The sequence below is a fragment of the Rana temporaria genome, chromosome 13, assembly GCF_905171775.1.
Source record: "Rana temporaria chromosome 13, aRanTem1.1, whole genome shotgun sequence".
NCBI lineage: Eukaryota > Metazoa > Chordata > Amphibia > Anura > Ranidae > Rana > Rana temporaria.
In genome coordinates, this window is record NC_053501.1 from 15,892,986 (window position 1) to 15,907,491 (window position 14,506).

Sequence of the window (14,506 nt, forward strand, 5' to 3'; positions counted from 1 at the left end):
GATGAGTGGCGAGGGACGGTTGGAGTAGAGGGACGTCGTCGAAGTTAGGAATAATCAAAAGTTGAAAGTGAGAGTGACAGTTGGAGATGGGGACAGCCGTCGGAATTATAGGATGGTCAGAAGTTGAAAGTGGAGGACGGTTGGGGTTGAGGGACGGTTGTTTGAGGGATGGCCGGTCGGAAGTTAGGGATGGTCAGAAGTTGAAAGTGAGAAGTGGTGAGGGACGGTTGGAGGTTGAGGACGGTTGGTGGTTGAGGCCGTCGGAAGTTAGGGATGGTCAGAAGTTGAAAGTGAGAAGTGGAGGGACGTTGGAGGTTGAGACGGTTGGAGGTAGGACGGTTGGGGGTTGAGGGACAGCTGGTCGGAATTTAGGATGGTCAGAAGTTGAAAGTGATGAGGAACAGTTGGAGGTTGAGGGACGGCCGTTGGAAGTAAGGGATGAGGAACAGTTGGAGGTTAAGGGATGGACGGTCGGAAGTTAGGGATAGTCAGAAGTTGAAAGTGATGGTTGGAGGTTGAGGGACAGCCGGTCGGAAGTTAGGGATGGTCGGAAGTTGAAAGCGATGAGTGGCGAGGGACGGTTGGAGGTAGAGGGACGGTCGGTCGGAAGTTAGGAATAATCAAAAGTTGAAAGTGATGATGACAGTTGGAGGATGAGGGACAGCCGGTCGGAATTTAGGGATGGTCAGAAGTTGAAAGTGGTGAGGACGGTTGGGGGTTGAGGGACGGTTGGTGGTTGAGGGATGGCCGGTCGGAAGTTAGGGATGGTCAGAAGTTGAAAGTGAGAAGTGGTGAGGGACGGTTGGAGGTTGAGGGACGGTTGGAGGTTGAGGGACGGTCAGAGGTTAGGTATGGTCAAAAGTTGAAAGTGATGAGTGGTGAGGGATGGTTGGAGTTGAGGGACAATTTGAGGTTGAGGGACGGTTGGGGGTCGAGGACGGTTGGAAGTTGAGCGAACGGCCGGAGGTTGAGGGACAGCCGGTCGGTTGGAAGTTAGGAATGGTTGAAAGTGATGAGTGGTGAGGGATAGCTGGAGGTGAGAGCCGGTCAGTTGTTGGGGTCGGTCAGTATTACGGTTGGAGTTGAGGAAAGATTAGTGGTTAGTAATGGTCATAAGTTAGTATTGGTCTGTGGTTGGAATTTCAATGGTTAATAATAGTGATGAGTGTTAGTAACGGACACTGATTAGTAATGAGTGTGAGGAATATGAGTGTTACAGATAGTCTGCACTCCATAATGAAGTGTTAGCTCCCCCAGGCGGCGGTGGTCGGTAACGCTCACCAGACGTGTGGCGGCTCCCCCAGGCGGTGGAATCTGGTAATGGTAGACAGGGCGATGAGGGCGGACAGGACCGGCCAAACTCTGGGTCCCCCCATCTCCTCTTCCCCTCGGGGGCCCCTCTCCGGCCTGCGAGCCTCATCCATGCACCAACCTGGTAGCTTCCAGACGGTCACTATGGAGACGTGACGTCCCGCCGCCGCTAGAGGCCGCGCTGTGCTCTTCGAGAAAATGGCCGCATAGGTCCCGCCCCTTCCAGCAGGCACTCGAATCGCTCCTAGCGCCGCCCCTCCGAACGCTGCAGGATGGCCGCGGCACGCGTGAAGGTATGTGCTGAGCGCTGATTGGTGGGCACGGCAGGCGGGGAGTCACGTGGCGTTCTCAGATCGGTAACCCTTAGCAATGGGGGTTTGGAGGAGAATCCTGGTTGGAAATGTCTCCGAGCTGTCATCCCTGTCCTTACAACTTCCCACCTCCCCACTTTGGAACTTTCTATCCTACATATTTACATCGCAGCAAATCCACCACAAATGTAATGATGGATAAACCCAGGAGGGTCCGCGGGGGTGGGACTTGGGAAGGTGTGACGCCTTAAGGTGCCCCTCCCACCACCTCAGCAGGTAGGGAGCCCAGGGCCCCCCCATCACCTATATCCATCTCATCTGGGGCCCCACTACCACAATTTGCTCCCAGGAGCCCCTTGCCTCCTGGTGACATACAGAATGTAATGTTCAATGAGGAACAGAAGGTACAGACTTGGTTGCTATGAGCAGCACCAAAACACATGACTCTGGTATTGACGGTCACCGGCTCTCTGCTCACAGAGGTGTGAGAATCGATTGATCGGTGGTGTTTGATTGCTCAGTTCTCATTTCTCATCAGATTTAGCTAGATTCAGGTACATTTTCGTAACTTTGCGGCGGCGTAGCTTAAGGCATTTAAGCTACGCCGCCGTAAGTTAGCGAGGCAAGTACATGATGCACAATGTACTTACCTGCTAAGTTACGGAGGCGTAGCCTAAATCGGCGGGCTTAAGGGCGCCTAACTCAAATGTGTGTTAGGGGGGCGTGTTGTATGCTAATTGTGCTTGACCTTATGTTTTTCAAGTTTTTTGGTAACTGCGCATGCGCCGGGAGCCTACATTCCCCAGTGTGCATTGCGGCTAAGTACGCCGCACGGGCCTATTGATTTTGACGTGGACGTAAACGACGTAAATCCCGATTCACGGACGACTTACGCAAACGTCGTAAAAAATTCGAATTTCAACGCCGGAACGGCGGCCATACTTAACATTACTATTCCAACTAGGGCCTAGCTCTAACTTTACGCGGCCTATCTCTTACGTAAACGGCGTAAAAGTACTGCGTCAGCCGGGCGTACGTTCGTGAATCGGCGTATCTCCTCATTTACATATTCTACGCCGACCGCAATGGAAGCGCCACCTAGCGGCCATCCAAAATATTGCAATCTAAGATAGGACGGCGCAAGCCGTCGTATCTTAGATATGTTTAAGCGTATCTCTGTTTGAGCATACGCTTAAACATAAGTCGGCGTAGATTCTGAGTTAGGTCGGCTTATCTACTGATAAGCCGGCCTAACTCTTACTGAATCTACCTAATTTTTTTTTTTTTGGGAGAGTGCATGTGATCAGCACAGGGTCAGGGGTCCTGCAGCCTCATAGGACAGTCAGAGGAGAATGAAAACTCCTCCTACGAGCTTTAAAAGACGCTGATAGAAGTCACAACACTGCTATATACTGCTGATGAGAAAAGCTATTTTGCAGTTTATAGTTACTAAATAATTGCATTTCTCTGTTCTGTGTACTGTAAGAGATCAGATATAATGAATGCAGGCTCCTGGGTTTAGTAACACTTGAAGGGCAGACTCGGCACCGTAACCCATAGCAACAAGGCCACACCTACTGAGACCACATCACAGGGGGAGATGGGCTACCACTGACATGACAGCGATCACTGCTCCCGATGACAAGGAGCAGTAGATCCCTGTCATGGTGGTGTCTGTAACCAATGGCAACACTTATGACAGTAGAGCAGTGTGGAAGAATCTGATTGGTTGCTGTGAGCACACAGTTCAGCTTTTAATTCTCTATAGAGCTGTGTGTTGGAGGGGAGGGGGGAGGTGCACTTTGTACCAGACTTTACTCTGTAATCAAAGCCACATGGGGGGCGGATTTGAGGCCTCTGCTGATTGGTCAGTGTTCAGAATCGTCTCCTGGAAACATGTCGTCTGCAGAGAAGGTGAGCGCTGACCCGTGTGCAGAGGCTGCGGTTGATGCTGTATGGTGGGGAGAGCTGCCCTGTGTGCAGAGGCTGCGGTTGATGCTGTATGGTGGGGAGAGCTGCCCTGTGTGCATAGCCTGCAGTTGATGCTGGCCTGTGTGCAGAGGCTGCGGTTGATGCTGTATGGTGGGGAGAGCTGACCTGTGTGCAGAGGCTGCGGTTGATGCTGTATGGTGGGGGAGAGCTGACCTGTGTGCAGAGGCTGTGGTTGGTGCTGTGTGGTGGGGAGAGCTGACCTGTGTGCAGAGGCTGCGGTTGATGCTGTATGGTGGGGGAGAGCTGACCTGTGTGCAGAGGCTGCGGTTGATTCTGTATGGTGGGGAGAGCTGACCTGTGTGCAGAGGCTGCGGTTGATGCTGTATAGTGGGGATGCTGGCCTGTGTGCAGAGGCTGCGGTTGATTCTGTATGGTGGGGAGAGCTGACCTGTGTGCAGAGGCTGCGGTTGGTGCTGTATGGTGGGGAGAGCTGACCTGTGTGCAGAGGCTGCGGTTGATTCTGTATGGTGGGGGAGAGCTGACCTGTGTGCAGAGGCTGCAGTAGATGCTGTATAGTGGGGATGCTGACCCGTGTGCAGAGGCCGCGGTTGATGCTGTATGGTGGGGATGCTGACCTGTGTGCAGAGGCTGCGGTTGATGCTGTATGGTGGGGATGCTGGCCTGTGTGCATAGCCTGCGGTTGGTGCTTTATGGGAGGGGGGCTGAGATGCTGGCCTGTGTGCAGAGGCCATGCTCAGCGCTGTCCAGGCTCACCTAGCTGACACTTCACTCTTCTCTCTCCAGCCCCTTCTGTTCGGATATTTCCGCAGCTCCTGCACATGGAGGGTTCGTATCGGTGAGTTCTGTCTGGCGGGTGTCATGGTGGCCACACATGTACAGAGCAGTGTTATGCCTAAAAGAGGACCCGCCTAGATGGCTCAGGTGAGGCTCTGTGGGGGCTGGCCACTGCTGCACCGTAGAGTCGGCCAATGGCAGGAGCCTCAGCTGGGCCAGGTAACATCATCCTGACAGGTTCTCTTTCTCAGATCTCTGTCACATATTCCCCTGAAGTGACAATGTTATCCCAGACTAACATTTTCTTTATCACATAAAGATTGGAATGTGAGAGGAAGATCCCCCAGATCATCCAATCTCTGTGCAGCTCCCTCCAGCTGTCCAATCGCAGGACTCACTGGCACCTTCTGATGACACAATCCAGCGGGGATTGTATGTAGACGATTGGATGGTATAGGGATTGTACCATAGGGATCATTATATGGAGCTGGGATCATCCAATCCCATAAGAAAGAACATTATATAGAGCTGGGATCATCCAATCCCATAAAGAGGAACATTATATAGAGCTGGGATCATCCAATCCCATAAAGAGGAACATTATATAGAGCTGGGATCATCCAATCCCATAAGGAGGAACATTATATAGAGCTGGGATCATCCAATCCCATAAGGAGGAACATTATATAGAGCTGGGATCATCCAATCCCATAAGGAGGAACATTATATAGAGCTGGGATCATCCAATCCCATAAGGAGGAACATTATATAGAGCTGGGATCATCCAATCCCATAAGAAGGAACATTATATAGAGCTGGGATCATCCAATCCCATAGGAGGAACATTATATAGAGCTGGGATCATCCAATCCCATAAGGAGGAACATTATATAGAGCTGGGATCATCCAATCCCATAAAGAGGAACATTATATAGAGCTGGGATCATCCAATCCCATAAGGAGGAACATTATATAGAGCTGGGATCATCCAATCCCATAAAGAGGAACATATATAGAGCTGGGATCATCCAATCCCATAAGAAGGAAATTTTATATAGTGCTGGGATCATCCAATCCCATGAAGAGGAACATTATATAGAGCTGGGATCATCCAATCCCAGAAGGGGGACATTATATATAGCTGGGATCATCCAATCCCAGAAGGGGGGACATTATATAGAGCTGGGATCATCCAATCCCATAAGGGGGACATTACATAGAGCTGGGATCATCCAATCCCATAAGGAGGAACATTACATAGAGCTGGGATCATCCAATCCCATAAGAGGAACATTATAGAGCTGGGATCATCCAATCCCATAAGGGGGAACATTACATAGCGCTGGAATCATCCAATCCCATAAGGGGGAACATTATATAGAGCTGGGATCATCCAATCAGATCACTGATTGCAGTGGGAAAGATACGCTTTAGTTGTTATATTTGTCCTGCCCGCCCCCAGGGACCCATCCAGGCCCCGCCCACACCTTCTACCATCTGTCTCTGTGTTTACAGCTCTGGCCCTGAAAGGTATCGAGTACGATCAAAAACCCATCAACCTCATCAAAGATGGCGGACAACAGGTAGGTCTCCTGTATGTGTAGATCGGAGGGGAGGGGGGCATATTTACTTTGGTAATCCTCAAGGCAGTTGGGGAATGCTGGGAATTGTAGTTCCACAGAGTAGATATCGACATTTAATGATCTTTATTTGCTTCTTCTTTCTCTCCACGAGCTAACTGACGAATTCAAGCGGGTGAACCCCATGCTGCAAGTTCCAGCACTGAGGATTGATGGTGTCACCTTGAGCCAATCGGTGAGTATGAGATCCCTGGAACGATTCCCGACTGATAGAAAGAGTCCGTGGAGCCAAACAGTATTATTAGAGTGGAGTATAACATGTATGGTGGAGAATGACAACTCAGATCTGATACATAGAAGGGCCGCCGAGATGAATAAAACAACACAGTTCAGAGGTTATAGACTGACTGCACACATAGCTCTTCTCCCATGCAGCTATTATTTTTAAATCTGTGACTGAAGGAACTACATGAACTGCAAGAAGGAACATTTCATAGAGCTGGGATCATCCAATCCCATAAGAGGGAGCATTACATAGAGCTGGGATCATCCAATCCCATAAGGGGGGACATTATATAGAGCTGGGATCATCCAATCCCATAAGAGGGAGCATTACATAGAGCTGGGATCATCCAATTCCATATGAAGGAACATTATATAGAGCTGGGATCATCCAATTCCATATGAAGGAACATTACATAGAGCTGGGATCATCCAATCCCATAAGAGGGAACATTATATAGAGCTGGGATTATCCAATCCCATGGGGGGGGCATTATATAGAGTTGGGATCATCCAATCCCATAAGGGGGGACATTATATAGAGCTGAGATTATCCAATCCCATAAGGGGGGACATTATATAGAGCTGAGATTATCCAATCCCATATGAAGGAACATTCTATAGAGCTGGGATCATCCAATCCCATGGGGGGGGGGGGGGCACTATATAGAGCTGGGATCATCCAATCCCATAAGGGGGAACATTATATAGAGCTGGGATCATCCAATCCCATAAAGAGGAACATTATATAGAGTTGGGATCATCCAATCCCATAAGAGGGAGCATTACATAGAGCTGGGATCATCCAATCCCATATGAAGGAACATTATATAGAGCTAGGATTATCCAATCCCATAAGGGGGGACATTACATAGAGCTGGGATCATCCAATCCCATAAGGATTATATAGAGCTGAGATTATCCAATCCCATATGAAGGAACATTCTATAGAGCTGGGATCATCCAATCCCATGGGGGGGGGGGGCGCATTATATAGAGCTGGGATCATTCAATCCCATAAGGAGGAACATTATATAGGGTTGGGATCATCTAATCCCATAAGAAGGAACATTTATATAGAGCTGGGATCATTCAATCCCATAAGGGGGAACATTATATAGAGCTGGGATCATCCAATCCCATAAGGGGGAACATTATATAGAGCTGAGATCATCCAATCCCATAAGGGGAACATTATATAGAGCTGAGATCATCCAATCCCATAAGGGGGGACATTATATTCGCGCCTGAAGTTTGTTTAGCCCTGGATTACATACACCATTTTCTTCTGCAGATTTTGGATAAATGCCCTTAACACGATGGGAGTAGTATGGGCTGAGGTGACCAGTGTCTAGGACAGGGGTAGACAACCCCTCAGCTCTCCAGCTGGCACCAAATTCCTGAGATTGAAAAACAGGAGCACCAAAGGGCACAGATGGGGTCCCACTCTCCTTGAGGCAAACCCGGGGCGAACAATCTGGGGTGTCAAAATATATATACAGGGCTCCTGCAGTGGAGCGAAGGGAATACCAGATACAGCCAGTGGGGTCAGAAGAGAGCTCAGTATAGAGACACTATGTTTGTACACACTCTAGTGTAGAGTATGAAACTCATCACTGCCGCCGTCAGCCGAGACTCTACTATTTTGACACCCCAGATTGTTCGCCCCGGGTTTGCCTCAAGGAGTGGGACCCCATCTGTGCCCTTTGGTGCTTCTGTTTTTCAATCTCAGGAATTTGGTGTCCTCCGGTCCTCCATGGTTCATATACATGGTGATGGTACAACCCCACACGGACTTTGGCCCCTGAAGAAGGGACTTTTTTCCGAAACGCGTAGGGCCTGAATTTATCCCTGTGGATGAGTCCATCACAAATCTATGCATTTTGTTCTTAAACAAATAGTTTTTTCATACCTTTTGTATTAAATTATATAATACATTTTACTGAAATCACATGTTTCCTAAATTAATTGTTACCGTTAAAGCCCCACCCTGGGGGAATTCTTCTTTCCTATGGAGATCCATGGACTGTGCTATGGCTCTGGACCTGGAAAGCACTCCTCAGCTACCTAACACAGTACCCTCAAATCTGGAATATGCCACAATGCAGATTCCATCCTAGTCCTGCAATGTTTAGCCAGCAGTGGGGTCAAAGTACAGCCTCCAAAGCTAGTAGTGTTGGACATAGGCCAATCCAGAATAGCTGCTATGTAGAGCCCAGCTCAAGTAGTGATGTGGGAATATTGATTAAAGTCTCAAGGTAAAAAAAAATAAAAATACAGCGATAGAGGAATAATATTTTTGCTAGCCCCCTATCAAAGCTGGGAAAATGCCAGTTTCCCAACCTCCTGTAGAAAGCAGCATAACCCGACGGTTTCTAAATTCTTGTGTGCCTCAATTGACGATCGCAAAAAAATGATTGTTCCCCTCCCCCCAAAACAGCTGGCAATCATAGAATACTTGGAGGAGACCCGACCCAGCCCAGCCCTTCTCCCACGTGACCCTGTTCAGAGAGCACGGTGCCGGATCATCAGTGACCACATAACATCTGGGATCCAGCCACTGCAGGTAGGTACCAGGTGTGATAACCACATCCGAGACCTCAAAGCAAAAAATGTCTCACAGTCCTTCTGCCTGTCCCCCCAGAACCTGGCCGTCCTGAAGAAAGTGGGAGACGGGAGCCAAGAATGGGCACAGCATTTCATTAGACGCGGCTTTCAAGGTGAGAAGATGTGGGCAGAGCTCAGGACACATGGAGGGTCTGTGGATTAGGGTGAAGCTCCAGTCCCATGGAGGGAACGCTCACTCAACGTGTCTTTTCTATTCACAGCTCTGGAGCAGCTCCTGCAGGAGACAGCCGGACGGTACTGCGTAGGAGACGAGGTACAGGGGCATGGCAGAGGGATGGGCAGTTTAACCACCTCCAGTCCAGACCTTTTCTGGCACTTTTTGTTCACATGTAACAATCAGTATTTTTTTGCTAGAAAATTTGTTAAAAGGGGTTGTAAAGGTTCTTTTTTTTTTTTTTCTAAATAGGTTCCTTTAACCACTTCCATACCAGGCACTTACGCACCTTCCCACCCACGCCAATTTTCAGCTTTCAGCACTGTCGCACTTTGAATGGCAATTGCGCGGTCATGCTACACTGTACCCAAACAAAATTGGCGTCCTTTTTTCCCCCACAAATAGAGCTTTCTTTGGTGGTATTTGATCACCTCTGCGATTTTTTTTTTTTTTGCGCAACAACTAAAAAATTACGTTTTTATTTTTTTTCTTGTAATTTTTTGTAAAACGTTTTTCTCTTTCAATTACGGGCACTGATGGGCACCGATGAGATGGCACTGATGGACATCGCTGGTATGCGGCACTGATGGGCACACATAGGCAGCACTGGGCATGGATGGGCACTGTGGTGGCACTGATCTACCCATGTTGCCAGTCAGTGCCCATATGTGGGCACTGATTGGCATTTTGTTTTTTAATGTTTTTTTTTTTTTTCAGGCTTTTTTTGTTTGCCCTTCCCTGGTGGTCCAGTGTGGCGATCCGAGGGGGGGCTGTGCGGATAAACAATCAGCGCGAACCCCCCCGTCAGGAGAGCCGCCGATCGGCTCTCCTATACTCGCGTCTGTCAGACGCGAGTGAGGAAGAGCCATCAACGGCTCTTCCTGTTTACATCATGAGCAGCCGTCATTGGACACGGCTGATCACGTTTTAAAGAGTCTCCGCCGGAGGCTCTTTACCGAGATCGGAGATGCAGGGTGTCAGACTGACATCCCGCATCACCGATAGCGCGCGGCATGAAATCCTGCAGGACGTCCAGTCAGGATTTCAAAACACACTTCCGGTGCGGGAGCGTGGAAGTGGTTGAGTAGAGCAGTGGTCTCCAAACTGTGGCCCTTTTCTTGCCCTTATCTGGCCCTTGGGGCACTATCCCTCCCAATGATATGAGACACGTATAGCACCCATTTCTCACACTGACACCCACTAATTCCTCCCATATGATACCAGGCAATGTGGCACTATTCCTCCCCCTAATACCAGATGTTTACTCCCACTGATGCCAGGAAAGTTTTTCACTCCCGCTGGCCAAAGTCCGGCCCTCCAAGAGTCTGATGACAATACAACCGGCTCTTTGTTTAGAATGTTTGGGAGACACCTGAGCTAGAGCATTGTTGATTCATTACTTTTTCCTTCGATTTCCCTTCCAAATGTTTTTCCTTTGTCTGAATTCCTCACTTCCTGTTCCTCTTCGGTAGGCTCCCCACCCCCCACATCATCTCCGAGCCATTCTGGCTGGGGGTTAGTTAGCGTGCTCGCCCCCTCCACTTGGGACTACATCCCCTACAGCGTCTCCCACTTAGGGAATGTATAGACCCAAGGGAGGAGAGGGGGAGTGCGAGCCGCGCTGACAAGTCCCCAGCCAGAAGGCCTCAGATGATGGGGGAAGCTTACCGAGGAGGAACAGGAAGTGAGAAATTCAGACAAAGAAAAAACGTTTAGAAGGAAATCGAAGGAAAAGGTTAAGTGAACCAACAATGCACTAGCTCTAAAAGGAACCCTATTTACAAAATAAAAAAATGAACCTTTAAAACACTTTAACCAGTTCCCTACTGAGCCATAGTAATATAACGTTGGCAGGAACGGTCTCTCCCTCAGAGTGAATGTCATTATGACGTCCTTTGCATCGCGACCGCTAGGGGGGAGCGCGCCACACGGCCATCGCTCACAACCCGGTGCGCGTGCCCGCGATGTCCGCCGGGGGGCAACCCGCGATTGCCGTCAATCACCACAGGAGTTTTTTTTTTTTCAAACAGCTTTTTTGAATTTCAATGCAAAAAAAAAAAAAAAAAAGTTTGCATAATCCAATTATGTTGTAAAATATAAATGATATGCCGAGTAAATAGATACCAAACATGTCACACTTTAAAATTGCGCAGGCCCATTGCAATGACAAACATCATAAATGTTACTATCCATATGCAACGGCCTTAAAGTGGAGGTTCACCTGAAAGTTAATTTTTAACATTAGATAGAGGCTCATTTTTGTGAAGGGGAATCGGGTGTTTTTTTTTTAAATCGAAGCAGTACTTACCGTTTTAGAGAGCGATCTTCTCCGCCGCTTCCGGGTATGGGCTGCGGGGACTGGGCGTTCCTATTTGATTGACTGGCTTCCGACGGTCGCATACATTGCGTCAACGATTTTCCGAAAGTAGCCGAACGTCGGTGCGCAGGCGCTGTATAGAGCCGCACCGACGTTTGGCTTCGATTTTTAAAAAAAAACACGAGATTCCCCTTGACAAAATGAGCATCAATCTAATGTTAAAAAAAAATTTTTCGGGTGAACTCCCGCTTTAAAAGCCTTTACAGGTTACCCACTTTAGATAGATATATATTTTAATTATACACACACAGGTTTATGTCTAGTGCTAGAATTACTGCCCATGATCTGAGAACAATTCTCACTCTCCATCCTGAGCACAACGGCCACCATCGGAGTTATTCTACCTCCAACACACAGTATTTACGCTTTGTGCCCTTCTTTTTCCTATCATTTCTTGAATCCATATCCCTTCACATCACCTTGGGACTATCTGGGCCACCGCTTTTTATGAGAATACCTTGCAAGGATAGCCTCCCCTCAGTGGTTGGATTTAACCTAACGTTTGGAGCGTAACTGATCATCTAGTTCCCAGTGGGCATTCCAAACAAAGCTTGTTTGAACCCGAAAGAAACGTGGTAAGCCCTTCTACTACTGGTGGTGGTTTTCTTCACTTCACCGTGTTTCACCTACTTTTATGTTTGAAATCATCACTAAGTTTCTGAACTTTCACTCATCACAATATGAACATTCAGTTGTCCATTGGTGCATTATCGTCTGGTATATTCATAGTAGAGCTGCACGATTCTGGTCAAAATGAGAATCACGATTCTTTTGCTTAGACTAAAGATCACGATTCTCAAAAACTGAATGCCAGAACCCCCCCCCCCCCCCAAATAAATAAACTTGTGATTTATCTGACAAATATAAAAAAAGAGACCAGTGATATGACATATAATGTTAAAGACCATATAACTTCTATGAAAAAAGCAGAAATCAAACTTTCATTCTTAGGAGTTATATCGTCTTTAACATTATAGACATACCCACTGGTCTCTTTTTTATACATCAGAAGCAGTACAGCCAGCAAACCATTGGGTGGCGGCATGGATACACACATTGTACAGACGGTGAGAAAGATTAATACATCAGAAGCAGTACCGCCGGGCAACAACCTGGGTGGCGCATGGATACACACTACAGTTGTACAGATCTGCAAGAGAAGCCCAGGCATCCATCCAGCGGCGCAGGCTGCTGACGTCGGTTCCGATATCGGCGCCATTTGCGTTCCCACGCTGGTTACGTGGAACCGGCGGTGAAACAGAAGAATCGCCGCTCATCCCGCGGGGAGAATCGAGATCGCGATTCTCTCCGCGATTAATCGTGCATTTCTAATTCATAGATCATTATTTGTTTTGTTTTTCCCTTATTAGTGCACCATCATATAATTTACTGTTTCTATTATAATTTTAAGCACTAATGGGCAGATTCACAGCAGAAATACGCGGCGTACCTACTGATAAGCGGCGTATTTTCAAATTTGCTGCGTCGTATCCTCGCCGATTTGGAATTCCTCAAACCAAGATACGACAGCTTTTGGCATAGATTCGACAGGCGTACGCCTTCGGATCGTAGGTTAATTTCGTCGGCGTGCCGCTGGAGAGGAGTTCGTCGTTTCTCCAGCGTCGGGTATGCAAATTAGCGTTTACGGCGATCCCGAAAGGTACGCGCGTTCGTCGGCATCTCTCCTTATGTCGTTTTTTTTTCCGTCGTAAAGTTAAGTGTGCTATTTAGATGGTGTAAAATTAAACCATCCATGTTAAAGTATGGCCGTCGTTCCCGTGTCGAATTTTAATTTTTTTTTTGCGCAAGACGTCCGGCAATACGAAAGTACGTTACGCACGTCGCTGTTCAAAAAACACGTCAGCGTGCTTTGCGGGAAATTTCCAAACGAGCATGCGCAGAACGTTCGGCGCGGGAACGCACCTAATTTAAATGGTACACGCCCCATTTGAATTAGGCGGGCTTGCGCCGGACGGCTTTACGCTACGCCGCCAAAAGTTTACACGCAAGTGCTTTGTGAATCAAGCACTTACGCTGGAAACTTGCGGCGGCGTAACGTAAACTGGATACGATACGTTGCCGCAAATCTACATGATTCTGGCCCTATGTTCTTTCACGATTAAGTGCACCAGATCATTTGATTAGCGCTACACTTTTTTGTTTCCTCATGGCATTGCTTCCAGTTACGATCAGCCGATCCCAGCTTTGCTTGGCTGTCCGGCCAGCCAGAGGCTGATTACTTGGGTCCCTTGGGGGGGGGTCAAAAGAGAGAGCCACAGGAGGCTGTATGTAATAGCAATCGAGCGGTTAGTAAGTCGCTCCGATTGCCATTACAAGAGCTGACCGCCAGCTCTAAGAAATGATGCCTGCAGCCATTATCCCGGTACAACTACCGAAAGTCCAGCGACATACGGGTATGTTGCTGAACAGGAAGTGGTTAAAAAGGAATTATTTTTACTACTATTTATTGTTTTCCCAAATGTTAAATCTGCAATACCTGACAAACTAAAGGCTGTTCAACTGGGGCCCAATCCTAACAAAGTGTCCTCTCTCCGCAGGTGACGATGGCTGATCTGTGTCTAGTACCCCAGGTGTTCAATGCAGACAGGTGAGTACCACATACACACTACCCACCTGGCTTTAGCCATTACAATCACCAAAGAACTGTTTCCGTGAGCCCAAACTTTCACCATGATGTATACCCCCAACTCTGTCAATCTGGGGAGAGCTCAAATGTTAATCAGACTAATGGCTGGCAGTTTCTGGGCACCTGTGGCGGCAATATAACCCACATATATGCTAACACAATTTCTCTTTTGCTACAGGTTTAAGGTGGACATGGCACCGTACCCTACAATTTCCAGACTTAACCAATCGCTGATGGAGCTGGAGGCCTTTCAGGTCACCCACCCATCCCGGCAACCTGACACCCCTCCAGAGCTCAGAGCCTAAGAGGACAGGACCCCTTTCCTGACTACAATCTTTCACAGCACCCCATTCCTTTAGTTCTTAGGGCCTAAATAAGACCCATGGTGGCCAACAGATACCACTTCAGCCTTACAATGTGATCTGTATTGGATTCAATAAAGAGCGCAAGAGCACTGTGTCGTGTGTGTGTGTATATATATATATATTC

General features: G+C 48.1%; 2 protein-coding genes across 8 annotated transcripts in view; one reads left to right on the top strand and one right to left on the bottom strand.

Annotated features, from left to right (window-relative positions):
* POMT2 (protein O-mannosyltransferase 2) overlaps positions 1-1,424 on the bottom strand; it is a 17,487-nt gene extending 16,063 nt beyond the window's left edge. Inside the window, exon 1 of the mRNA XM_040333191.1 lies at positions 1,282-1,424. Coding sequence (XP_040189125.1) covers positions 1,282-1,424 — 143 coding nt within the window. The remainder of the gene's footprint in view (positions 1-1,281) is intronic.
* Positions 1,425-1,511: 87 nt separating this feature from the next.
* Positions 1,512-14,476, top strand: GSTZ1 (glutathione S-transferase zeta 1). Of its 7 annotated transcripts, none has more exons than XM_040333655.1 (9): positions 1,512-1,604; positions 4,359-4,410; positions 5,865-5,932; positions 6,084-6,164; positions 8,652-8,777; positions 8,856-8,931; positions 9,040-9,092; positions 13,929-13,978; positions 14,196-14,476. In XM_040333655.1, the coding sequence occupies exons 1-9, from the start codon at positions 1,584-1,586 to the stop codon at positions 14,320-14,322; spliced, it is 654 nt and encodes a 217-aa protein (XP_040189589.1). In that variant the 5' UTR covers positions 1,512-1,583; the 3' UTR covers positions 14,323-14,476. The 7 variants fall into 7 exon arrangements, with proteins under 7 accessions (XP_040189589.1, XP_040189592.1, XP_040189590.1 ...); XM_040333656.1 differs by lacking the exon at positions 1,512-1,604 and adding an exon at positions 3,434-3,536; XM_040333653.1 differs by lacking the exon at positions 1,512-1,604 and adding an exon at positions 3,538-3,613.
* The last annotated feature ends 30 nt before the right edge of the window (positions 14,477-14,506 follow it).